At 43.1% G+C, this 27362-nt stretch overlaps 2 protein-coding genes across 2 annotated transcripts; one reads left to right on the top strand and one right to left on the bottom strand.

Moving 5' to 3' along the window:
• Positions 1 to 1903: 1903 nt before the first annotated feature.
• On the bottom strand, positions 1904 to 13068 carry nrde2 (NRDE-2, necessary for RNA interference, domain containing). Its single transcript, XM_030774354.1, has 14 exons — positions 12988 to 13068; positions 11926 to 12034; positions 11405 to 11602; positions 11167 to 11310; positions 8989 to 9454; positions 8362 to 8770; positions 6704 to 6837; positions 5064 to 5187; positions 4727 to 4899; positions 4089 to 4478; positions 2910 to 3841; positions 2628 to 2769; positions 2387 to 2458; positions 1904 to 2079 (listed from the first exon to the last, which is right to left on the bottom strand). The coding sequence occupies exons 1-14, from the start codon at positions 13046 to 13048 to the stop codon at positions 1954 to 1956; spliced, it is 3480 nt and encodes a 1159-aa protein (XP_030630214.1). The 5' UTR covers positions 13049 to 13068; the 3' UTR covers positions 1904 to 1953.
• A 1800-nt stretch (positions 13069 to 14868) lies between these two features.
• On the top strand, positions 14869 to 23613 carry calm1a (calmodulin 1a). Its single transcript, XM_030787693.1, has 6 exons — positions 14869 to 14954; positions 19741 to 19771; positions 20208 to 20351; positions 21692 to 21798; positions 22090 to 22225; positions 22600 to 23613. The coding sequence occupies exons 1-6, from the start codon at positions 14952 to 14954 to the stop codon at positions 22626 to 22628; spliced, it is 450 nt and encodes a 149-aa protein (XP_030643553.1). The 5' UTR covers positions 14869 to 14951; the 3' UTR covers positions 22629 to 23613.
• The last annotated feature ends 3749 nt before the right edge of the window (positions 23614 to 27362 follow it).

Below are 27362 nucleotides of genomic sequence, written 5' to 3'. Positions count from 1 at the left end.
TCTTCAGACACAACTCCACCAGTTAACTCCACGCTTATATAAACTCTTCAAACATAACTCCACCAGTTAATTCCACACTTATATAAACTCTTCAAACATAACTCCACCAATTAACCCCACACTTATATAAACTCTTCAAACATAACTCCACCAGTTAACTCCACACTTATATAAACTCTTCAGACATAACTCCACCAGTTAACTCCACACTTATATAAACTCTTCAGACATAACTCCACCAGTTAACTCCACGCTTATATAAACTCTTCAAACATAACTCCACCAGTTAACTCCACACTTATATAAACTCTTCAGACATAACTCCACCAGTTAACTCCACACTTATATAAACTCTTCAAACATAACTCCACCAGTTAACTCCACACTTATATAAACTCTTCAGACACAACTCCACCAGTTAACTCCACGCTTATATAAACTCTTCAAACATAACTCCACCAGTTAACTCAACACTTATATAAACTCTTCAGACATAACTCCACCAGTTAACCCCACACTTATATAAACTCTTCAGACATAACTCCACCAGTTAACTCCACACTTATATACACTCTTCAAACATAACTCCACCAGTTAACTCCACACTTATATAAACTCTTCAGACATAACTCCACACTTATATAAAATCTTCTGAGAAAAGGAAAGGAAAAAAATTGAGAAATTAATCAGTATTGAAGAATGTTACTGATTTATAGTTACACCAAACTCTAACTATGGGTTGTGTGGTTTGATTTCATTTAAATCAGAAGATCAAAAATATCACCGTAGTTACTCAAATTACTCATCATTTTTTTTAAAGAAACTGATGAATAATTTGTAGGCCCTAGTACATTACTACAGACATTTTTCATGAACCACTGAGTGGACAAAGCAGAGATTGCTCAATTAACATGAACATAACTATATATTGATCAAATTAATGTTGAATGCCTGCCGTCTTCAGAATGATTCTTGCTGTTTAAATTGGCAAGTTTCACAAAAACTCAGGTGTTAAATATAAATGAAGACATCAGAGCAATCAATATGTAATTAACTATGAAAATTAAGCTGTTATGAGACACACACACAGAGGTCAGCTCCATGAAATTTAGGATTATAAAGCTCTAAAAAGCCCAACAGATTACAAGTCAGGTCCAAGTCATTTCCACCATCATTATTTTAATTCCATTCATGTCATGGACCAATAAGCTTTGCAAGGAACCTCAGTACCGTTTTTTTTTTCTCCCAAATGCCCTCTAACCTTCAGATAATTAATCTCTAATCATGCCTTCATTGCCTGGAATGAGCTGGAAGCATTCAGCTGAAAATTCACATTTGAAAACACAGCCAAAATGCATTCTATACTGTATTTTTTTTTTATTTTGTGCACACACAAATGAAATCTTTACCAAGAATAAAGATAAATCTTCTGCTTCTTTTGGATCTGATCGTTAAAGTTAAAGTGGGTTGATCAGTAGGCAGCACAATGCGTGAGATCAGTTTCATGAACTGATTCGAGATTCTGACACGCCTGCTTACTCCTACACAGTCCAGGTACTCTGAGCGACAAGTGCAGGGAAGAAAACCTCTCTCTTTAGCTTCTTCATCACCATGTTTCTCAAACGGTTCAGGTCAAGGGTTGCCCCAATTAACAGTCACAAAGCTTCTCTAGCAAAGAGACAGTGCACAATGTCCTCAGATTCTGCACAGATAAAATCCCAGTCACAAGCTAATAGAAGGAAACAGTTCTTCTTTTTTATTTACACACAAAAAGAAAAAGGGCAGAATATTCATTGAAAAATAACGCCTCAATATATTTTACTGAGTGACACATTACTCTTCCAAATTTTATTCATCCTTTTCATTTCATGTTTTTTGAATACAATAATAATAAAAAAAAAAAATGAACAGAATGTCCAAAGCTGAGATTTCTTTGGCAAAGATGTGTTTTTGTTAGTCCTCCAGCAGGATGTCCACCTCCTCCATGGGCGCCCTCAGTCGCAGCTCCTTTTCCGTCAGGAGGTCTAAGAACTCCTGGATGTGCTCAGGGAAGAGCTGAACAGCGTCCATGTACAAACCCTGCAGATTCACACCCACAGCGTCACAGTCTGCCTCAGTACAATACAGCACATTCTCACGTGTTGCTGTACAACTGTAATTTTCAATGTAATATGCGCGCTAGTATACGCTGTTTCACCGTAACCCGTTTTTTATTCCATAGCAAAGCAATAATAAATACAAATGTGTCAGAAATATACTTAGATATTATATATCGGTTTAACTCCACAGAGTAGTGTCGATACATAACCGTGTGATTCACCGCTTGACCATTTCATCACTAATACGTCTTTCACAATCTGAAAAAGTGAAAATGAAAACTACCCACCTTTACCCATGGTACATCTTGAAGTGCTTTATAGAAGATTCCTCTGCCTCTCTCTGCATTCCCATCAGACACCTTTTATAAAATACCCAATGTGTGATTAGGACCGACAGTGCCACACACATCAAGAGAACACTAAAAACATTCATTTCACAGAAACTGAACTATGCCAACATCCAGATAGTGTTGTTTCAGGACTAATATTGGACAAGAGATCCGTTTTAACTGCCATGGGCCACATTACCATGAAGTTCAAGTACATCCTCCATAGCAAAGGACAGTGTGCCCCAGTCTCGGTTGCCGTGGCAACCTCAAAAAGTGAGCGGATACGGTTACTGAGGCCATTTTCGGGGAGGGTGGGGAGAACTTCCCCAGGGAGGCCAGACCTTTAGAAAGACACAAAAAAGAAATGAGAGAAATGAAAGGTAAGCATATTCATCCGCTCTCTACAGAAAGGATGGTTTAAGTCTCTTACAGGAGCATTAGGTCAAAGGAACATTACGTAAAAGGCCATTCCTCTGCTCACCTCTGCACTGAATCCAGCAGCCTTTTTCGACGCTGTTCCGCAGTGATGGCAAACAGGTGTGGGATGACGCTCCGGTTGTCCTTGGCCACGCTGTGGAAAAACCGGCGGGAGCGGCCTGCGCTATGGTAACGGCTTTCGACCTGTATGTACAGCTGCCACAAGGGGGCGCTGGAGGGCAAACGCGTGAGTGAAGAGGTCAGCGCCAGTCTGAGTCGTGACAGTGGGCACACGTTGGTGCTGACATGGTGTTTTAACAGCGCTAGATGCTGGACAGTCACAGCCTCACATTCTGAGGGTGTTTCTGAGTCACTGCTGCCCTCCATTGCTGATCTCTCAGCTAGTCTGTCCCTTGCTTGGCTATAGACCGCATCAGCAGCATCTATTCCCATTGTCAAATACTGAAAGAGTCCAAAACAACCAACCAGTGCAGCCACTCTCCTAAGTTTCTTACTGCCCCCGTGGGAAACGGCATCTTCCTGTCCTGGCAGGCTGGCCATTAGGGTCTGCTCATAGGTTTTCCTAGCTTTTAGTATAGTTACAGGGTTAATTTGGCCTGAGAATGGAGCGTACCCTGTACCCTCAGCTAATTTGGTGAGCACATGGACCGCTGAAGAGGAGGTGGGGGGAGTCCCAGAGTTTTGTGCACCAACCCTCCAGGCGTCCTCAACTTCTAATTGGGCATAAAGTAGGCAGAGGTCACAAAGGTCAGGATCAGCCAAGCCTCGAGATATGCCGAGTCCCAGAGCCGTGTCGAACACCTTGCGTGCCTCCTCCAGATTACCCAGAAGCCACTCCAGATGGGCATACTCCCTCCAGAGGGCCAAACTGCCTCTGTTCTCTGGTTCCTTCAGCAAACGCTTTGCCAGCCTCTTACTGCGTTTACCTTGAGCTTTCAAACGCTTCTTATTCCTGCTGCAAACACACCTCAGCACCTGAACCAGACACATATACACACAAACACAAACACAGAGAAGCTTATGTATACATAACACTCAACATCAAAAACATTATCCAAAATTAAGATGTAGAGGCTTAGTAAAATATCAACAGATTAGTAAAAAAAGAATTCCAGTACATAAATCAGTATTTAATTGGGATGGCAAAATCAAATGTAATAGTCACAACCTTTTTGCCCCAATATCAAGAGAGATACACAAGTATTCACAAAGAAGTACAGACCTTGAGCTTCTCATACTGCAGCCAGCAGAGGGAGAGAGCAGCTCTGTCCTGCACAGACACCAGAGGCATAATCTGTTCTAGAACATTCCGCACAAACTCCTCCCCTGATTTACACAGGCCTGGCTGCCTCCTGGGGTCGAGCAAGAATGTCATGTGACCCACAGAGCAGACTCCTGTCTTTAGAGAGTCATAAGAGGTCAGGGGTCTTTCAGGGTCAGGACCTTCAGCCAAGAGTGAGAGGTCATCCAGGATGAGACTGTGGGAGGGACTTCTGGTGGTACCCACAGGTCCTGGCAGGCCAAGGAACTGAAGAAAGGAGAGGATAAAGCGTAGCTGCAGGGCTGGGCTTCTTATCCTGATCATAGAAGACCCAATGTCATCAAAGAGAACCTGCACAGAAAAAAAAAAAAGACCACCATCAACACACAGCAGTACGCTGATAATACTAGCCTCTATTTTAAAACAAGCCAAAAAACAAAAAAAAAAGAATTAAACAAAGGTCAGCTCCTTGTAAACCCAGCTACTTTGCCCTTGACACTGACAGCTCGTAGAATTAAAACTTCTTAAAAACATGTCTGCTCTCATATAAGTGAGGTTAGAAGGCAAGAAATATGATTATCTATTTATGAAGTAAATACCTGTCTGTCAGGGTCTTCACAGTCCTCTTCTGATTGGCCCTTTGCTTTGTCTGGTCTCCAAGGTAACCAGTGTTTTGCCTCCCGAGACGATTCGACATCTAACCAGATCTTCCACTTTGGCCAGGATTTGTCCTTGATCTCAGAATCTTCCTCGTCCTCATCTTCATCATCCTCTGGGACAGGGAATTGGTTTGGATGGTTAGCACAGGCAATGTCAATGGGATTGTATTCAGTGCATTAGTGTAAGATCTCTAGGGGTCTGCATGATTAATAGGATTGTAGAGACTCATTTCTATGTCAGGCTTAGACTGAGATAACGGACAGTATAATGACTCACCAGCCTCTGGAGGGACCACCCAGCCTCCTCTCTCTTGCTGATGCATCCAAGCTTTCCAGCCCCTGGCCCCATGCTCTCCAACCCTGGGTTCCCCACTGTCCCAAAATGGCTCAAAAAACTCCACCTGCATATACGCGCGCACACGCACACACACACACACACACACGTGCATGTATGCACGCACACAAACAGACAAAAAAAGAATAAAAGACTAAATTACAAGGTTTCAGAGTCCTAATATCAGTTCAAGTGTGCTTAAAGAATTACTTGACCGTCACAAGCAGAAGTGGCATTCTATCTATGCCTAACCAGAACCACTCTCATTGACTAAAGAGTACTTCCAAGTGCTTTATTGGACTGAAACAGTCAGTCTAGTAATGAGAAGTAGTCACTCAGGTCAGCATTTCTGCTGAATGCCAGAACCGCCTCCTGCTGCAGCGCAAAAGCACTGCTGTGCTTCAGATAAACCAATCACAGTAAGAATGCCACCTTTTGATTGGATGACTACTGCAGCAGTGTGTGTCTAAGTGAGCTGCAAGGACAGAAACAGGTAGCCATGCAACACCCCTCGAAGTTCAGAATTACAGCATCTGAGACCAGAGCCAAAAAAAATAAATAGCTACACGAGTTTTAATCCAAAGAAAACAGTGGTATATTTTATTTTACCTCTGCATCACATACAAGTCAAACAGCCCTTTCCATTCTCCTCTCAAAAAAACAAGAACAAACATCTGACCACCGTGCAGTCTACATTAACAATATTTTCAATTATAACTAGTGTTTCTTCATGCAAACCCATGAAACAGTCTATGGCACAGATATGCACAATCATGAACACAATTATCTTCTGGACAGATAGAAAAGGAAGAGAGCAGAAACAAAGCCAGAGGGCAAACAAACTATTATGCACATTCACTCCTTTCTTGGAATCAATAGCACAAGCAAATGCTTGGTATTCTCTACAAATAACCATAGTCTCCAGAGGACCGCAGCGGTGGGAATTCAAGAGCTCTTCATGTCCTTATATGGAGAAGAAACAGAAATGTACAAATTCCCCTGACTGGTTCTCAAAGAAAATGACCTGAATTTCTGTCGTTGTTTGTAGGACTTGTCCTACACTTAAGGTAAAGAGCACAGAGTCACAGAGTGAAAGGGGGCTGACACTCAATGCTTGGTTTATGAGGTTCCCCCTTTTTTTTTGCTGGTACTCAGCAGAAAAGAATTTGGCTGTCAATTAGATAGAGATCTGACTGCCCTGCTGTTGAAGAAAGTCTGTGTTAAAAAGCAGCCATGCATAATAAACGCTCCTTCAGCAATCTGCTCCTGTGCGCAGAGAGAGAGAGAGAGCGAGAGCGAGAGAGAGAGAGAGAGAGAGAGCGAGAGAGAGAGAGAGAGAGAGAGAGAGAGAGAGAGAGAGAGAGAGAGAGAGAGAGAAAGCATTCTGATACAAACCAGAACACTGTGCTCACCTTTGCTTTCACTCACACATGAGCACACTGCAACATAGTCTCTCCACTACAAATGGAAACAATTTTCTATGTGTATGTGTGTGTGTGTGTGTGTTTATATGTGTCAAATATGAATGCTTAGGACAGAGGTGTGGACTGAGTATTTGAGAGTGTGTGTGTGTGTGTGTGTACCTGCTGTCTGGTGGGTAGCTCTTTGACACTGTCTGGCTTGTAGAAGGTGAAGTCTAGCAGAGCTTGGAAGAGACAGACAGCCTTCTCTGAGTGGCCAGCCTGCCGCAGGAAATGGCACTGCTGTAGGAAGATTGCTGCAGAAAGAGGGACTGATTTAATATGTTAATTTAAAATCCTCCAGACGTAAACTACAGTTCAGTTAAACTCTGTAAAAGAGAAAAACCTAAAGTGAAATGGACACTGTGACAGATTTAGTCTTCGATCGATCTGATTTCCTTAGGGCAATTCCAATTCTCAACACTAGAGGGCAAAATTGACTGGATCAAAACAGGGCGCAGCTCATCTGCAATCACTCTTCTTCTCAAAAGAATAACTTAGAGTAAAATAACAGGTTCTACAAACATTAAGTTGCTATATGAACATAAATGCATAATTTAGTCAATGATTACAATTGTTAAAAAACTCTGGTTAGGTTAGAGCACCTAAATCTTGCAGCCAAGAATAAACTAGACTGGATTGTACTTTTGAACAGAGTGCATTAGTTTGATATCACCTCACACACTTCCAACCATCTAATCTACTCTAATCGATACAGGGATCTACCAATCTCCATATAAAATAACCGCCACGATCCTCTGTCCATTCAAACAGCCATCACTACCTATCCAGAGTGAGTTTCTGTCGAAGGAAAGTGAGACTCCTGTAGGCTATCCTGCCTACTTTAGTCTTCAGTCTCATACAGAGCCAGAGTTCGACTCAGAGCTCTGTCATGCAGCCAACATCTGTCTTCCCTGAAAGCCCTGAACAGGGCCGCAGAACACACGCTTATCGGCACCCCTATGATATTTTTTTTAAAATTTTAATTAATTCTTTAATTAGCCTGATCAAGAGGTGACAGCCAAAGACCTAAGACTCAATTCAGGGGATCAAAGCTCCGTATGAAGCCGTACTGAACTGGACATATCTGTACAAAGCAGTACACACACACACACACACACACACGCACATGCACACGCACACGCACAAGCACACATGCATACTTTAAAGACCATCCATGCATTTAAAATGTGATTTTTGGCCTATGTCAAATGAAATTCAGTTAAAATAGGTAGTTACTCAGAGGAGGTGGGGAATACTGCTGACGTTAGCAGGGATGTTTGCATGAGTTCATATTGGTCACAGTTTGTTTACTCTGTCAACGCCACTGTCTGTACATCTCTAACGAAGCCAACTAAAGATTTCACCTCTCTGAAGTGCCAAGTCATCAGCTTTTCTCTTGTCTGATGGTCACTCGGAGCACAGAAATACAATCCCAGCAAAAAGCCGTTCAATACCATCCTCAGCACAAACACAAATACCAGCTCAACTCTCCACAAATATTTACACACATCATCACAGCACATATCCATTTCAATCTAGCAGCTGTCACAACCGTAGCACGAGGAGAGAGAGAGGGGAGAGAATGATTAGGGGAAAAAACACGAGGAGAGAGAGAAAGAGAGAGAGAGAGAAAGAGAGGAAAGCTGGAAAGTGGCAGATGTCACTGCACTGATTGTCAAATATTCAGCAAATGCATAGCGTTCATAAAAATGAAACACACGAGCCTATTTAAGTGTAGCTGACATATGCATTCTGAGAAGACTTGGAATGACTGTTACCTAGCATGTCCTCCTCAGTGCCTGGCAATGGTGGGTGAGAAACCATACTCCCATCCAGCACTGAACTCAGAGTGCTCAGGCACTTTCCATAGACTGCGTTGACTTTGGACACCGAGAAAGTACTAAAGTGACTTTGTGTGAAGAGGAGGTAGTGTCTCCAAAGGGGAGCACTGTTTGGGTGGAGGAATACCAGTTTCTTCCACTCTTTCAGCAGTGTGGCTGGTTCCCAAAGCTCCTTGCACAGTCTGAGACGCTCCAACTTGACCTCCACGCAGCTGGGATTGGCCTCCACGGCCCGCTCGGCAATGGCTACCTTCTTCTCCAGCAAAGCACGAACCGACCCGCGCCTCCTCTCCGCGTCACTGTCCTGCGCCCCGGAGAAAGTGCCGGAATGGGCTGCCAGCTCATCCTGTAAAATTGGAAACACAAAAGAGTTGGTTAAATTCTAGTTTTATTTTCTTATTCTCGACGCTTTTGTGATATTTTCAGTCATGCCCCTACAGAACCTCTGAACGGAACTGATTTGAACTGAGGTGAACGGAGCCGAACCAGGCTGTTTAAAGGGGAGAATGTGCGTTGAAAGCTGTGCTCTGACACAGAAAGCGACAAAAAGGATCATATCTGCACCTGAAACCTGATGAACTCCAGCCATGTGTGCGTTTCTGTGGGATTCTCCCGCAGTTTCCTATTGAACTCCTCCACGCGTGCCATGAGCGGTCCGCCTCCGACCCCCGCCGGCTCCTCGCCTCGCTGCTGCTGGCCTTTAACCTCTGCCTGACCTTTGCCCTGGAGCCAGAGGGTGGTGCTGGAGTCGTAAACACCTAGTGGGTTGACCCAGGAGCTGGGCTGCTGCGCGGCAGGGTTCTGGTCCTCTGGGTAGGCGGGAAGGGGAATGAAAGGGGTGTTGGTCAGGGGTTCTGTTAGTGCGGGCAGAGCTGGCTGGCCGTCTGAGCGCAGAACTTGCCGGAAACTTGAGGAGAAGTACCGTTCTGGCTTTCTGTCCACGCGTTTCTTCTCCGGACCAGAGTCATTCCAGCTCACAGCCTGGGTCTTGCTGTCCAGTCCCAACGAGGAGCTGCCTTTTCTCTTATACCTTATTAAAAAGAGAGGGGGCATGTTATATGCACGTTACATAAGACTAAAAGATAATTAAGGAAAGACGGAATGAGAAACATAATGTCTATGCTGAGCTGTACCTGACCTTCATTAGCGGCGAATGTCAAGTCACTACTGTATCATAAAACCCAACCCGCTAGGGATATTGATCACAGTTATGTGTATCTGTGTCTGACTGGAGAGAACTACTTCAGCAGGACGTGTGTGCGTGTGTGTGGGTGTGTGTGTGTGTGTAAGGGAGATGCACGCAGTAAGAGCAAGGAGAGAGAGAAGGAAAGAGAATTAGCGAGTATTGATTGCGGTTTCTTAGTTACAGATGCCAGCTCTAAAACCAGATTAAAACAGCTATTGGCTGGTTGTCTGTCAGAACTTGAGTTTGTTGCTCCTGTGCTGTTCATAAAAAAAGTTTAGCAAAATCTGCCACTCAAGACATGTGTGCAAATAGATAATGATAACTAGTTGTGTTTTGTGGTTATCACTACTGAAGAATGTAGAAATGCTTTACAAGGATCTGATGAAATCTTCCCATTTCCTGCAGAGCTGGACCTCATGCAAAACTCTGATATTGTGGACACTGAGAGATTAGCTATTGACCAGGGTTGGGACTCAATTCTGAATTGAACTGAGAATGGATGATTAATTCCAGTTCAATACTGGTAACATGAATCCTGAGTTTGAACTGACACTAGTCTATAGGATGTGAATTGGAAGTGAACTGGATACAGAGGAAACAGAGCAATTCTGTTCAATAAAATTTCACAAAATTCCACAACCAAAGGAGGTGTTATCTGCAATGACTGAAGATGTAAATTGCATTAAACCCTTGGCCATCAAACGGTGTGGTGTTTGTTCAAAGCATTCATTTAGGCTAATGCACTGGGATGATTAGGGCTTCACGAACTAGTCAACTAATGACCTGTTCAAGCAGTGTGACCTGTATCACCTGTTTCTCTCTCTCACACACACACACGCGCACGCGCACACACACACACACGCACGCACGCACGCTCGCGCACACACTCTCTCTCACACACACACACACACACACACACACACACACACACACACACACACACACAAGTCCATCTAAAAAGCTCTGGTAAGGGAGGAGGTAGGAATGGGCCTGTTCCCTAATAAAAATAAGCATAAACTGCAATGAGCCGAAATACATACCAGCAAATACAGGTATGGCCATTTGAAAACAGACATATTTGGTTGTGTCACAATGCAAAACAATAAAACAAAACAAACAAACAAACTAAAACCCACACATGCACACATAAAACACAATATAGTTCTTTCTCCAGACATAGTAACACAAAAGGTCCTATTACTTCACCTTTCGGGTTAAATTCCAATTGTCTCCTTAGCAGGTTTTTCACTTCCAAATTCCAATTATGGGCTTGAATTAGAAGCAATGATTTTAATTTTATGAACTGACCCCAACCATGCTGAGGACAGCTCTGGAGGCAAGATACTACAACACTTATTTAGTAAGAGAGATAGACTGCCTGGGCATGAAACTGAGTGTCTTACAAACAGACCTGTCTGTGAAGCATTTGCTTCTGGCTGACCTTGACTCCTGAACAACCCAGCTGAAATAAAGCACCAGAGCAGCCAATGGCTGGAGAGAGGGTAAAGGATAGCATAAACAAACTGATAGGGGGAAGAGAGAGAGAGAGAGAGAACCTGGCTATATCTCCTCTGTAGAGAGACTTGTATTCCCAGTTGGCTGGATCTGCTCTCCTGTCGATGCAGAAAAGTTTCTCGGTGGAGCCCTGGAGGTCATCCAGCCACGCGAAGGAATCTCCGGGCTGAACTTGAGATTCCTGTCTGGAGATAAAATGACAGAGGACAAGGACATTGGAAATGGACATAGGGCAGAGCCAAAGTTTAAAGCCAGTAAAAACACTGGGAGCCTTCTCACCGCTCAGCGCTCTCTGCTTTTTTCAGCAGGTCACTGGGATAGACTGTATCTGACTCTGAGCTGCTGCTCTCAGAAGACCCCCCGGTCCTCTTCTTCTGCTTCTTTCGTTTCTTCTTCTTTTCCTTCTTTTTCTTCCTTTTGGATCTGATATACTCATCGCTATCACAGCCATGCTCTTCTTTTTGATGTTTTTGGTCTCTTAAAAGACATATATTAATACCATAAATATACAAGCAGGGTTACCTTTCCCTACAGAAAAATACTACAGAAATGAGGAACTACTTGAAATACTTGTAAATGCAAAAATAAATAAATAAATAAAAGTATGTATGTATAATAATTACATTATTATAAACTGAGAAATACTACACAAGAAAGTGCAAGATACTTGTTTACTGCTGCAACAAAGAAGATTACTGTATGTCCTTTTTTTAATTCATTGATTTGAATAAGTCCCAACATGGAGGTGGAAGCAAATAAAACATATTAATTGATAACAAGAACTGGAGTGAGGATCTCACCTTGTCTCCGACAAGCCCTGAGCCTCAGTACTGGCTTTCTCCACAACTCTCTGATGGAGAGTCAGGGCATCATCTGTGTGGAAACTCTGATTGCTCAGCCATTCCAGGTCTGTTGGGACAGAGAAGAAAGAATGTCTAATCAATTGCAATTAGCTCTCCTGGGCTTTTATGGTCCGGATTAATCAGATCTATTGACAGCTAAAGCAAATGCAGTAAGCTATCCGAAGGAAGTTGAGCTCCAAAAAAACCTTGACAGTTGAGAAGAGTCAATCCTCCAAATTCTAAGTAGAAGTGGAATGGCTATCCATTACCTCTCGGACTTAAAGGTAAAAAGCCAAATGCAATGCTGACTGAGACCAGTACAGATGATACTGATCTCATACTGCAGTGGCAACAATGGCTTTGATCAGCAGTCTCAAGTACTGCATCTGTTTCGTGATCTTTCATTAGCATATCGCCTGTTCAATAGTTCCTATGTATTCATACAACTTCATAACAAACTAAGAAGACTCCAAACAAAGTAGTAAGCTACTAGATAGCTGAAAATGGACTTCAAAAGGTCATACACCAACATTATGGCTACAACGAAAGCAACGTGGACTCGCGCGTTGAGGGAAAATCCGAACGACGCTTAACTAATATCATAATGACTTGCAACAGTAATAATACTTTCTCTTCGTCAACCTCAAAGAACAATAATCTGTGTATCACTGATAATGTTATGTGTGGATGACATAGCATTCCTAATAAGCACCCATCTTAAACAACAGTGCTACCTTAACAAGTTTGGGGGGCATGTCAAAAAAAAAAAAAACGTTGCCACCAACACCAGCATGACTCCACAACATTTTAACGACGCCTGAAATCATAAGTTGTCCCTAGTTACGCCTTCTTCATTTAGTTTGGTGAAGTTTTTTAGGAGACTTTGAAGCAGCTAGTTGACAATTTGCTAACTCGTATAATGCATTGCACTGGCTCTGTGCTCCTGTTTGTCTTACATCAACTGTCAGAGTGTGCTTTGAATTATTTAATTAAAGGTAAAGTAACTCCATCTGAACTTACCTTTACGGGAGCTTTCAACTTTTGTGTTTGAGGCTCCCCCAAACGCAGGGAATAAGGCCATGTTGCTCTTTTCAATGAAAACAGTCGCTGACTTATGACGTCAAATAATGCGTCGCCGGGAAGTTCGTGTACTAGATAACTAAACCATACTAATATTGGCAAGACACTGTTTTAAAATTAGAATGGACACGTTTCATTGCCCCAAAGAGTGCAAACATGAACTTTATTATCTTTCACGAAAATTATGCACTCCTGATATGTTTTCATTCTGTTGCTACCAGTGTCAACTAGAGGCCACTGCCGGTTCAGCACGTTTGAGGTGTAAATGTTGTGCGCAACATGCAGATTTATTGTAATCTATGGACAATTACGTTCTAAATAACTGATTTATTATGTAGTTTTTACTTCTTGAGACACTATTTATTCGACACTACTTCTTGGTTCACATTTTACATTAGTAATTTTCAACTCCGTGGCTACATGCAAATTGCTCTGTGAATATTTGCAGTGACCAATCGTTTGTTAACACACCTCCCTTGCTAAACGCAAACCTAGCAGGTCTTGGTGTAGTTGCGTATTTTTGCTATCTAGATTAAACGAGTTCGACACATATCACAAACTTGCATGGTGTCGTCTCCAAGAAGTTGCGGAACGGTTGTAGATAGACAACCAACGGAACATTGGATTCGTTTACACTATTTCCTTACACTACCCGGGCTAAATTGAGCGCCATTGCTTGACGCATTGCAGGTCTAACGTAGCCAATCAGCGATGCTCTTTCATGGAGCGGAGTATTGCAGGTCCAGCGTAACCAATCGCGCCTTCTGTCTCAACAAGAACTGCATTATATTTGGCGTCCTGAAAAGAGACTGGAAGTTAATGTGGAGTATATCCTTCCGCCAAAATTAACTAGTCCCTTTATTAAAAATAGTGCGATGGTGAATTCCAACTCTTAATGTCTTTTAATAGTGCGATGATAGATGAATTTTTTGACACATACAGAACATTTTATATATGTAAAAAAGTCTGAAGCTATTTTAAACAATAGTGAAGTTTAAGTTTATTGAATGAGAATGAAAGATTAATTATGTGTTTTAATTATTTCTTGACCTTAGAGACTTGAAAAGAGTTCTCAGAAGTTGAGAGGATAAATATGATATTGTAGAGACATTATGTTCTCTTTTCTTAGTGGAGATCTATATTTGTCTTTTGAATAACCTGCACACAGGTGGATGAACCTGTCCAAATCGATCCTTGCTAATATTTGTCTGAAACATTATTCATTACCGTTCTAAGATTTTCTCCCTTTGAATCTACTATAGTTGATGTAATTTATGCGCAAATTTGTAATTGTCTTGGTGCTTTTTTACATTAAAAGTCATAAGTTATATAAAACTCTTTAATTAAATCAGACAACTTTTATATGGTTTGTTTCAGCTGTATTACTGTAGATACCCAACCAGTCTGATGACTTAGTGTTGAATATCACTAGATATTTCCATATATACATGTTCATTTTATATTTTCTGTTGTCATTCGTAAGTTGTTGTGATGTGCTTACTTTACATGGATGTATACCAACTAAACGTCTCTCCACTGAAATAAAGCCAATATGTATTATTTCTTTTTCTTATCTCACAGTTATACTACATTTTAAAGAAATGTGCGCATTCAGTCAAGTTCTTGTTCTTGTTTCCCCAGACAGAATTTTATAAATTTCTTTGATGTTATGATGCTGAAGTGGGAGGGATCCGTGGACTTATTGGTGGGTTATTGACAGTGCTCTGCGGCGAGGAAATGCGGAAGTAAGCGTAAGTTGTTTGCTCGGCGGAGGAATACATACAGATATATAGACGCAGATCACTTCAGTTACACACCTACAGCCCATCGGTGGAGGCTTCTATAGGAGATCGGGAAGATTGTAGTCTAGCTTGACAAACCCAGCACATCCAACGTCAAGAGCAATGGTACGTATAGAAATCTAAATCTAAGTCGTTAACAGCGAGTACAACCATTTTTTGTCTTGGTACAGTTAGAAGGGGATTCTTTGGGAGTCGCCTCGTATAGCTCTCTCATTTGGGTTTCGATGAAAATTTCGCGAGGATAAGGCTACTGCGAATATGCCTGCCGCAGCACTTGTACGATAATTTAATGTCACCCATACTTATAATCTGTGAATTTCGTTTATCCGATGGCCACGTGTTAGTAATTAGGAATGTGCAAATAAGTTCATATTATGCGCCTGCGAAATAACTTGGTATTCTCATGGTTGATTATCGCTGCTAAAATGGGAGACTGATCCGGTTGTCGCCATGCATGTGCAAATCGCTCGTCCGCCACATTCATTGAAAACGAGTACTATCTTTTATGTCATTTTATGTCTTGCTACTCACCATTCCAAATGACAGTAGCAGACTAATTTGTTTAAGTATAACAAATCACTAACGTGGTCAGTGCCTGATGTAACGTAAGTGTCTGATTAGTCGGACCTTTTGGAACCTCCGAGGTTAACACACATGAAAAGCACGTCGTTCGTCGAATCGAGGACAGCTTCTTTATGACTTTTTAAAAATGCCTCTTTTGCCAGTTATATCACTGTCTACCCTACTTGAATACGCCTAAGATTACTGTATGTACCCAGTGCCGTAGGGAGTGTGGGTGTTTTCAGAAAGTAAACCGTCTAACTTTGGTGGCCTGTTGGGTTATTTGTAGTTTCGTTTTAGACAGCGTACAGAGGGAGAGTGAAAGTTATTCATTGCGAGGCCACTATTCGATAGCTGCCTTAAACGTCTGCCTTAAACGTCTCTCTATGGAAACATGATTTGATGCACAGAAGGCAGCTTTCTGAGATGATGCAATCTAATATGTATTGATGTACCCCCCACCCATTAAATATTTAATTACAGTGTCATTTAGTTGGACTAGTTGAAATCACCATTGTGCAGTAATTTCAGCCACCTCAATGCAAGGCCCGTTAGAAGCAATCTGCGCTAAAAATCTAAGCAAGAACTAGCGCACCCCAGGAGGTCCTGCGTGTTGGCCAAGATGGGTTAATTGCTGTTTTTGAATTATCAGTTCAGCAGGAAGGAGAACAGAAGCCACTGCATACATTATGTTTCTGAGCTCAAAGAATGGATTGTTTCTGAGAGTGCATGGAAGGAATGTTTGTTCAAAACCGAGGATAACAAAGCCGTATATTATAGTGGCAGTAAATGAGTCCATACAGACATGATCTGTTAGAGTCTGAAAAGCCACAGTGTTGAATACATTGGAGGCTCTGTGTTGGTTCTTATTCCTTGTGAAATTGGATTTGTTACGGGAATTTTTAGCAGATGGATTCATTGTGGAGCAGATGATAACGATTTTGTCTTCAGCCATGACAGTCACATTGTGACCTTTTCCTGTTCTATTAAAGGTGTTGCCTTTAAATCATAGTAAATCTTATTCATGGCAGTTCTGTTTTGAGCAGAACATCTTCCTCTGAACTCTGCTGTAGCTGTGGGGTCTTTGACCCTGTTTCTTTCTCAAAGTCACGCCATGGGATGCAATTAGCCCCCGATGAGGAAACGCACCAACATGGTTTTCTGCACAGAAAGATCTGGAAGACTGGTTTGTGCCGCTGTGACGTGACCCTGCAGAATGGGCAGTAACATGTGTGCCGTTTGACCGACAGAGTGTGACCGTGGGGTTTATGTTTCTTCAGGCGATCGAATAAACGGAGCGCTGCAATCGTTTAGCACCGCGGTCTAAGATTGTCCTGTGTGGGGACCAGTTCTTCAACTCGCATTCAATTCATACAAGGCATGGAGTGATAATCTGGGCCCGGGTCATTTTTATTTATTTATTTTTCTCTCCACATACCATTTTATCAAGAACAGCACGTAAGCTATTTTATCAAGAGCTGCATCTAATCAACTGAATGAAGATGGTTTAAAATTACAGTGCCCCCCCTGGCAGCTAGATTGAATCCCAGCATGTTATTTCTATTGCTGATGGGTTTGTTGTGGAAGGTTAGGTGGGATCAGTCTGGTGTTGCCAGAATATGCTGTAGTGGTACAGCGTGTGTGTGTGTGAGATCTAATACAAGGCTCGCAGATTTTCCATACTGCACCATTGTTGGCCACCCAGAAAGCAGAGCTAGCTCTTCTCTTGTTGGTAGGAGGAACCTCGTTCTCCGTCTGGTACTGCCATAGTAACGGTCTTAAAGGCTGACTCGTAAACACAGTGTGAAAGCGGCAATTCCACACTGATTATCGGCTCGCGTGTTTTCAGGCCCAATGGGTCAGTGTTTTCAACAGCTGGTGTGCAGCAAAGTCCGGATCGGGGCCAGATGCCAGGCAGCGTTGCGCAGCATTTCCAGATCCAGGCCAAATTCCCAGCAGCAGCGTGTCGTGTGCTCAAAGCCCTGCTGGATGGCGCCTGGCCTGGCAGAGTTCCAGTGGTGGCGCAGGATGCAGTGAGCCTGACGACCCCTCCCCCCAACACCCAACCCCCCACCCCCCCAGTGGTTGAGAAGAAAGAACCTCCTCCCTGGGTCACTGCCAGAGGAATGTTGCTACCACACAAGACACCGACCCCCCCCCCCCCCCCCCCCCCCCCCCCCCCCCCCCAAGTTTGATGCAGGAGTTAGGGAAAGAGAAGGCAAGAGAAAATGAGATGGACATACATAGCCAAGAATGGACTGAGAATGAGTGTGCAAGCAAGAGAGGGAGAGCGAGCCAGAGACGCAAGCTTAAATCTGGGCTGAGACTCATGGGGCTACAGGTACAGAGAAAGACACTCAGTCACAGGCTTAGTTAAAATGGCACTTGGGGAGAGAGTGAGCTGTCCTCTCCCACTGAGTCAAATGAAAAGTGGAAGAGAGAGAGAGAGATCATCTTCTAGGGATGGATTTACCAGTGGTGATGTGTGAAGAGTGAGTGAGACAGACGTGTTTGCACGAGTAAAGCAAAGTGAATGCCCTGCAGTCAATCAGAAGGGTCACATACACCCAAACAGACGCAGACACACAGGCCCAGGTAAACTGATGCTCATAGGTAGAGGTAAAATGAGAGGTACAGAGACTAAAACAGACGCGCACCTTTGATTTAGCTGTCACTTGTCACTGGCCACGGCTGTATTGGCTAGCTAGCGTCAATGATCGCCATAGCGCCCCGTGTGCCATCAGAATGGATTTTGGGAGCACGTATTTGACCGAGCCATAACCACGGAAACGATCCGCCTATCCTCTTCTCTGTAACCGTAGCAGCCTGCTGACAACCCGGATTCTGGTGAAGAGCGCCTCTTGTGATCTATCAAAGGGAGGCCACTGTTGAAATGGCCCAACTGGACTTTCTTCCCCTAGATATCCAATACAGCATCAGTCTTGCAGTCCAGGAGGTAGCCACATGGGCCCTGGCCCTGGTGTCGGGCTACAGGTCAGCACTGCCCCCTCATTGCTCTTCTGTCCATCAGTTTGACCAGCCAGGGAGTTTGAGAACCAGCCAAGACTTCCATCCCCACTGAGAAACATGCTGCCCAAAAGGGCAGCCATCTACCCTGAGGATGACCTGATATCACTGTCCATGGTGTATGAGCTGTTGGACCAACAGCAGTTCTTCTACAAGGAGCTTATAGAACAACAGGAGAGGAACTACAGGTCGTTCCTGCAGATGTTGGTAGACTCCACCAACAGCAGGGTGGACAGCATGGTGAAGGAGGTGCAGGACTTGAGGAACGGGCTGCAGCTGAATAGGACAGAGCTGGCAGAGGTTAGGCGTCAGGGCATCCAAAATGCCAAACGGGCAGAGTGCCTGGCAGAAGGGCTGTTGATGGTGCGTAAGGCTTTGGATACGTTGACCTCCAAAGCTGGGACTATTGGAACTGCTGAGGTGAAGCCCAGGAAAGGACCCCTTCTCGTCGAGGGAAAACCAGAAACGAAGAAGACAGAAACCTGGCAGGACCGTGAACCCAAAGCTAAGAAGCTAGTGGCAGATCTGACGGACATCCAGCTAGATGAGATCAAGGTTGCATGTCACTGAATATGGAAAAAGAATTTGAAGTTTGTTTCAGTGAGGGAGTCTTGTGATATTTTTTTTTTTTGTTTTGCATTGTTCTAAAAAGGCTTGTCTTATTCTATGACAACAAAAGGATTGTCTTTAGTTGTGAGCTTTGATAAGTGAATCCTTGTGTTTTCGTTCAGCATTTTGACACGATAATTCATCATACTTACGAATTATCGAAGCTGGAGAGGCGTTCTTCTGGATTAACGTGGTTTATGGAGCCATCTTTGGGACAGGGGTTTATTATTAAGTGTATATCAGTTTTACTGGGTTGTATGTGCATGACTGGTTTGGTTTCCATAAGAGATTTATAGGGGAAAAACACAGAATCCCCCAGTGTTTGGAAACCAGGGGATATTCATGCAGAGATTTTATGCTGCGATTAGGAACATTCATACTTTATTGGCTATTGAATTCCCTTAAAATGTAAATGCACTGTCAAATGACTCTGCAATTCTTTTGAGATTTGGACACCAATCAGCATGCATTTCAAATAGTTTTGTATTGATTTTTTTTTTTCCCTTTTTTGTCCTTGTCTCTGCACTAGTGTTTCACACTGTTCCTCCTCCACGTGCAGTGTCGTTTTACAAGCATATAGAATATTTTAACTCTGAGTTTAACTCTGAACTCTTCCGATTGGATTCTGCCCACGTCTTCCATCTGAGATCTTCACGTATAAACTCTCTCTCTTTTCCTTTTGCCTTGCCTGCAGGCTGACCAACTCACAGAAGAGCAGATTGCCGGTAAGCAGACCAGTGGCACTCTCCTGAGATGTTTCTGAATAATGAATGCAATAGTGGGCTGTGTATGAGCAGTGAGGACTGTATTGAGTCATTAAAGCTTGGGAAAGGACACAGCAGTACCTCGTTTGGCACAGAGATTTTTCACGGCGGCATTGAAGTCCATTTTCACGTACTCTCATTCAGTGCCAAAGACCTTTTCAAATGCCGGTGTCCACAATGTTTAGTGCCTGCAAACTGTTTTTAAGAGGGGGTGTTTTAAAAACAACAACATTTACTAACAAAATACGTTCCCTAGCCCATAACTGAGAACTGTAGAGCCACCAATGAAACTTTACAGTGTAATCTTTAACGTTAACTCTTGGACATTCTTTTGTGTCGATTGCTTGATTTTTTTCCCCCTGATTTGTGCTGTAATGGTTCTGTTCTCTCCATGCAGAGTTCAAGGAGGCTTTCTCCTTGTTCGACAAGGATGGGGACGGTACCATCACCACCAAAGAGCTGGGCACAGTCATGCGCTCCCTGGGTCAGAACCCCACAGAGGCCGAACTGCAGGACATGATCAACGAGGTGGACGCAGACGGTAAGCGGACCGGAGAGAAAGCCTTTTAACACCGAATTCATTTGTGTTGTGTTGCTTGACAGCTTAAGCATTGTGACTTGAGCCTTTTTAACCATGAAGTCTCTAGCTCTGTTAGAATTTTTACAGGCAGCTATATGTGGGTGTATGTTAAATGGATACTGATGTATACATTCTAATTTACTTGAGGAGATGAAACCTAGAAATCCTCGTTCGCTTCTTTTCACCACTCCGCTGTCTTGAGTGGCAGGGTACACTTATGTAAGCGGCCACTGACTCAGTGGTGAGTTGGTCTCCAGTTAATGGGTAAATCGACAGCTCTGGTTCATGTCCAAGGTGGCCCTGCATGAGTGATATGATTATGGTATGTTTTGTCGTGGCTTTGCTCAAAAAGCACTATGTAGGTCAGACAGCAGTAAAGCCAGTTGAATAACAGCAGGTAAGAATGGCTTCATGAAATCCATTACATAACCCACTTTGCCTGTGTCTGCGTGGCTCAATGTATTCAATTCAAACAGTGAGGAGATACAGGGGGGAAATAGACACACACACACACAGATGAAGGTTCAATTGTTTGATGTACAGTTGCCCACTTAAACACTGGAAGACTCTGACCACAAATGTACTTGGGAACTTTTTGTGAATTTTTATTTATTTCTTTTTTCTTTGTTTCTTTTTCTTTCTTTTTTTTTTTTTTAAACACAAGACTGCAGCCGCAGATGCAGTGAGTATTTTAGTCAACCGCGTGCCAGATACGCTCTAGAGAGTAGGCAGCCGTTTAAAAAAAAAAAAAAAAAAAAAAAAAAAGGATGTTTGGCCAAGCGGGCGTGAGAGCAGAGGGAGCTGGCACTCATGGGAGTTTGGTCAAATACGCAAGGGATGCAGTGTATTCGATTCATACTCTCTTGAGAACGGTTCTGTGCTGAAGACGACTGTTCTACTTTTGAAGTCCATACTGACAAAAAAAAAAAAAAAAGAGCTGTAATAGTAACTGCTTACACTCCTGCAGTGCTCATCCTTCACTATAGTCAGCCACTGGCCATGGGGGAGGGAGCGCTCCCTGGCGCCCCCTTTTGACATGCAAGTGAACTCCTCAGTGTCTAGCTGCTGCTGAATATTAGAAGCAGGTTTGAGAGCTAAGGAATACCCACAAGTGAAGCATCTCTGAGTGAACCAACACGGTTGAGACCTGTGCAATCTCAGATGTCTAAAGGCCCAGCAAAAAAAAAAAAAAAAAGGGCAAAGAGACTTGTTTTTTTGGAAAGGGCAGCGTTGTGGAAATGGCTGTCCAGTCGGTCAGCCCTGAGTTCTCATGTGTTCTCTTTCCTTTTTCTCCTCTGAAGGCAACGGCACCATTGATTTCCCAGAGTTCCTTACCATGATGGCCAGGAAAATGAAGGACACAGACAGCGAGGAGGAGATTCGTGAAGCCTTCCGAGTCTTTGATAAGGTCAGTTCTAGGTGTGTGTGTGTGTGTGTGTGTGTGTGTGCGTGTGCGCGCGCGCAAAAAGAGAGAAAGATATATGTGGTGTGATGGTTGTTGCGTGACTGAATGTGTGGATGATCGATAGCGTGACGCACCTATCAATGAAGAATCGCAAGCAGTGATTCCGAGAAGTCTCTTTCCAGTGTAAACAATCATACATTGCAACCTGAAGAGGGCTTGGCTTTGAAATGCATAAACATAGTTGGTCTGTTGTGTTGTCATTCAACTCATTCCCCTCCCCCTGGTCTCTGTCAGGATGGGAATGGCTACATCAGCGCGGCAGAACTGCGTCACGTCATGACAAACCTGGGAGAGAAGCTCACAGACGAAGAGGTGGACGAAATGATCAGAGAAGCGGACATTGATGGAGACGGACAGGTCAACTATGAAGGTAAATAACTGTTGTTTCAGTGCGTCGTTGTGTGTGTTTGTGTGTGGGGGTGGGGGTAGGTGGGGGTACATTCAAAGTAAAGGTGTCAGGGTAACAGAACTTTCCAAGTACAGCGCTGTTCAGTTTACATTGTGGGAATGAAAAAAAAAAATATTGAAGTGTGAAAATTATGGCTTTGTACCTGCTGAGTAAGGTTCTTTTGTGTCAGCCTTTCACATGAATCTGTTAGAATCTCTATCCAGCCAGTCATTACATGTAGAGAATTAATCACCGCATAGTTCATTCCTGGTTTTTTTTGTTGTATTTTTTTTTTCTTCTGTTTTTCATCACTTAGTCTTAATCTAATCTGTCATGCTCTTCCCCCCTCCCAACAGAATTTGTACAAATGATGACGGCAAAGTGAAGCCCTCCTGTCCTCTCCTGACCTCCTTAGAAGACAAAAAAAATCAGTCAAATGTTTTACTTACCTCTTGCAAAAATATTCATTTATTCATACTGTTTCTGTATAGAAAACATAACTGAATGTTGAAAATGAGAAAATCTGTCCATATTAAGGGGGGAAAAAAAGATATATTTAAAAAAAAAAAAAGCAAACAAAAATTATCTGCATGTACTGGTTAGTGGTCCTGTTCCCAAAGAGATCTGCTTTAGACATCTGTAATAACGAGAAATAATACTTGTAAACAAAACCTTTTGGAAACGTAAAGAAAGCACTTGGCGAACTGCTTACATGTTCCATTTGCTAATGGCAATGTTTGGGCTGGCCAGTTGTCTTCTTCCTGTTTCTGTTTTTCATGCATGCAGTTGAGACTGGAGCCGTAGTCCAGCAAGCTCCCTGGCGATGTGGGATCATGTTTGGGGTGGGGGATTAGGTACAGTCTGTATTTACAGAGAGAAAAATCGGTTTTGGGGGTGGGGGGGGGGTAGGAAATGAACTTGCATAGAGGAGGAATGAATGGGACCTTTGCAGTTTGCTTAAAAAAAAAAACTAAACAGAGATATTTTTAAGAAAATGAGCATTTTAAAAAAAAAAAAAAGATTTTAAACTATGTTTGGCATGTCGGGACATTTGGAATTTTGTTTCCTTGTGCGTTGAAACGGGAGCGGGTTTTTGCGGGCGGGGGAGGGGCAGAGTTTCAGAGTTTTGGACTCATCACCTTATGTGCGAGTCTTAGTTTTAGGCAAGGGAACGCGGTTGTACCATAAACGTTTCTATCTTCTGTTTTCTCGACTCTGACCGTGAGCGTGTTGACTTTTATCTGGAGCACGTAGAGGTTTCACCACCAGAGTCTACTCTGGACTGTCTGTCTTGAGTTCAGTTTACATTCATTCCAAGTTGTACATGCTAGTCTTTTAATTTTTTTTCCAATAAAAGACCATGAACTTAATGACGTGTTTTCCTTGTCGTTTTTTTTTTCCCCTTTGAATCTGCCTCCAGCAAACACATTGTATATCACCATGGCAACAGCTCTATATTTTTTTCCACAGAGTGTGGTTCGGTGCGCTTTAGCTCCGTATGCGTGCCGTGTGATGTGAGGACTTCTCTTCCAAGTGGAGGTTGAGAGTGTCTGTCTTTGGAGATTCAGCGAGTTGCCGAGCAACGTGGATATGTCAGGGTTTTTGGATGACGAGGGATTTGAAAAGGCTTGTGGGAGTTTGAGAGGGAGCTCTGTAGCTTTACTGAGTCTACAGCTGATAAAACCTCAAGTCGTTTTTTTTTTAACCTCTCTTCCTGACATTAGGCTTCATCATTTGCTCCTTTGTAAGTGGACCATTTACGTACCTGCTGAAATCTAACTGTAAGTGAAAATTGTCCCACTTTGACCTAAGGGGGCAAGGGCGTTGAAACAGTCAGAGGCAGCAGTATCATAAGATGGATTTTAATCTGTTATGGAAGGCAATGTTTACCATTGTGAGTCATTAAAAATCTCAGTAGCATTATTTAAAGGAGCATAGAAATCCTCTCCGTGGGACTAGATTGGAAATAAACATGACCTAATGGTGCTGTTTATTTGTGTTTGACTGCTCTAGTAGTCCACTGGGTCCTTGGTCCACACTGACATGCTTTGTTGGTATGTATCCTGGCACTGTAGTGTCGTGTGTGTGTTTTGCTTGCAGGAGAGCTGCTCGGCAGAGAGGAGCAGAGTTATGACGGGTGTGTGGGTGGAGAGAGAAGGATGGAGACTCAGTGTAGCGTAGTGTGCCAGTAGCCCACACCTCCTGGTCTCTCTGACAGACACGGTGCACGTGGCATGTCGTGTGTTTGCATGTCAAAAACACCACTCACACTAAGCAACGTAGATAAGGCATAATCATCACTAAGCTTTTTTTTTTTTTTTTTTAAATTAATTTAGATTTTTAACTGGGCCATAGGTTTGTCTATATCTGTAAAAATGGTATATTACTCTTAAATGAGGATCCCCCCCCCCCCCCACACACACCTAGTCCTGGGGTTCTGAAGATCTGTAATCAGTGGTTGGCTGAAGTGTGTTTTTCAGGACTGGGTTTGGTCAACCCAGCTCTAGTTAATGTACTTGTTCTTGACTGAAAGTGGCTGATTCTCTCTCAAATGCAACGCCACACTTCTCAAAGATCTTTCACATTCATCTCAGAGTATAAATTAGGTTAGACACTCAAACATCCCCTTTCCTAGCACTAAAAGATACTGAAGAATAGAAGGAAGAAAGAAAGAAAAGCGTCTCCATTCATAAAGCATCCCAAATATAATTTCATATTATGTAACAGCTATATGGAACTGTACGCTGATGATGTAACGTGCTCTGTCACTGAGATCTTTACCCCACTGCATTGTGGTGGAGCAGTGAACCCTGGGGCAGATGCTTCGACCCAAACGCAAAGAGTATGAACTACAGGGGGGAGGAAATGGCCACTTCATTGTTAGAGCTGTAGACATGAAAAGGGGTAATCAATTCACTTTTATTGAATTTAAAACCCATCTCAGTTTCATCACCCTTTCAGTCCCATATTGTGATTTGGGAAGCACTGTTGCAGATGGTGTGTGTGTGTGTGTGTTTGTGTGTGTGCGAGAGAGAGAGAAAAGGCGGGCGGGGGGTGGTAAACAGGGTTTTGTTGGCTGAGAGAAGACGGCAGAGGCACGCAGATTTAAACCGTGGTTGGTCAGGTCGCTCAGAGAGAGAGAGAGAGGGAGAACCGTAAGCACCTGCATTGTTAACGTATTTCCACCTTTTTATTCTACATGTGGGATAACGCGAGAGAGCCTTGCGGGCAGTGTCTCGTCACGCTCGCGCACTTGGTACATGCTGCGTTTCGCGGCTCAATCTGTCATCGCACCAATCAACCAATCGTGTGTATGTGTGTGTGTGTGTGTGTGTTCTACTTCGCTGCCGGCGCTGGAGGAGTCTTCTGATGCCGCCGCTTGTTTCGTCTGCCTGAGCCGAGCCTGAAACGCCACTCTGATTTCATCCACATAACGATTCCGCACTGTACCCTCGTGCAGGAAACGAACACACAAGTTCCATTATTATTCTTTAGTAAGAATAAAAGAGATGAATGATCAGCTTGGGCAAAAGAAAGTACCAGCTCTCGGTGCAAACAGTTTCTGTATTATTATTATTATCATTAGTAGTGGTAGTATCATTATTATTACCATATATTAATATGATGAATAGAATTAATAGAAATATATGAAGTTATTATTACTTCCGTATTCTCTGTATCATGCGTTAATGTCCTCCCTCACTGGTGTCTCATGCAGTTGTGGTGCTCCAATAGACAACTGTTTCCATCATCCAATGGTTATATTGACCTTGGCATCTCCATTCTTCCTCTCTCATCCCAGTGCAATCATCTCTCAACCCAACCTTCACATACATGCACACACATACACAACACACACACACACACTCACACACACATTGCAAACACGGCAGTGAAACATGTCATTCGATCTTCTTGACTCGATGGTGAACTCTCTGAGCGGTGCACTTCAGTGGGCCTGCAAGTGTGCATCCAACAGAGAATGTTTAATTCATAATTGACTGAAGGGTTGAGTCACCACTTTAACCCCCCCCCCCCCCACTCCCCCATTTGATTCTCTGGAGCACGGTGGACCATTACACCACGGATGCAAGGCAAGAGCATCAGCCCATGCAGTCATTACGTAAAGATCTAAGAGTGCTGGTGTTCATCCAAGCAGAGGAGTACGCCATGGGGCAGGAATAGTAGAAATAGACATGCCATCTCTTTATTAGAGTCTTAAGTTTTGATGTGTGTGTATGTGTGTGTGTGTGTGTGTGTGCGCGCACGTGTGCGTGTGTATTAAAGGTTTACGAGGCTATGAACTCGGTTGCACTGCAACATCTAGACTGAAGATTGCAAAGTCCGCGCACACAAAACACACACATACGCTATCATACAGACTGCAAGCAATTTCAAAAAACACACAAACAATGAATTGTAAACAGAGGTGGTGTGTCAAGGGGGAAAAAAAAGATGGTTTGATATATGAAAATGATATTACCTCAGACATGCAAACTGGTGCCACAATGACAACATTTCCGACAGCATTGCCGAAGCATTTGCATGTACAATTTCCTCATTGCATCACCGTTTCCAAAAACAGAAGTGGCTGGTATTTGCTGACAGTGCTGTTTTGCCATTGCACAAAAAGTGATGATGCCAATCTAGTCTATTAAACTATGGAGGAAGTACCAGTTATAACATACACAAGGAGACCTGGACTGATGTACAATATATATATATATAAAAAAAAAAAAGGGAGTGAATGTAGTTCTCCATTATTCATCACTCACAGTCCTACAGCATTAAATATTCATAATTGGTTTATGAGGGTCTTGCATCAAACAGAGCATGCTAACAACACCCTCTCTCTCTCTCTCTCTCTCTCTCTCTCTCTCTCTCTCTCACACACATCTTTGCAAAGTTTACTTTGTCCCAATAACCAAATTCGGCTTTGTACGCTGTGTGTATGTTTCTTTCTCCTCACAGACTCAGTGCTGATAGGCAGAGTTCATGCAGTGGGCGGAACTGCCCCGCCCACTCTTTTATTGGCAGAACCATGGAACTCTTTTATTTGTGAGTTTGGATGGGCTGCTGGCAGGCTGCCAAGGTGGGCTTCTGGGAAAGACTGGCAGCT

The sequence above is a fragment of the Chanos chanos genome, chromosome 1 (genome assembly GCF_902362185.1).
Source record: "Chanos chanos chromosome 1, fChaCha1.1, whole genome shotgun sequence".
Lineage (NCBI taxonomy): Eukaryota > Metazoa > Chordata > Actinopteri > Gonorynchiformes > Chanidae > Chanos > Chanos chanos.
This window is presented reverse-complemented; position numbering and strand designations above follow the sequence as displayed.

What these genes read in the sequence shown, in the direction of transcription:
- nrde2 (XM_030774354.1), bottom strand. Translation starts at nt 13,048, where the DNA reads ATGGCCTTATTCCCTGCGTTTGGGGGAGCCTCAAACACAAAAGTTGAA. An exon ending in CAGGGCTTGTCGGAGACAAG is followed by an intron (nt 11,603 to 11,925) that starts GTGAGATCCTCA and finishes ATGTCTTTTAAG; the next exon opens with AGACCAAAAACATCAAAAAG. An exon ending in GTGAAGACCCTGACAGACAG is followed by an intron (nt 4,479 to 4,726) that starts GTATTTACTTCA and finishes TTTTCTGTGCAG; the next exon opens with GTTCTCTTTGATGACATTGG.
- calm1a (XM_030787693.1), top strand. An exon ending in CAACGAGGTGGACGCAGACG is followed by an intron (nt 20,352 to 21,691) that starts GTAAGCGGACCG and finishes TCTCCTCTGAAG; the next exon opens with GCAACGGCACCATTGATTTC. An exon ending in CGGACAGGTCAACTATGAAG is followed by an intron (nt 22,226 to 22,599) that starts GTAAATAACTGT and finishes CCCTCCCAACAG; the next exon opens with AATTTGTACAAATGATGACG.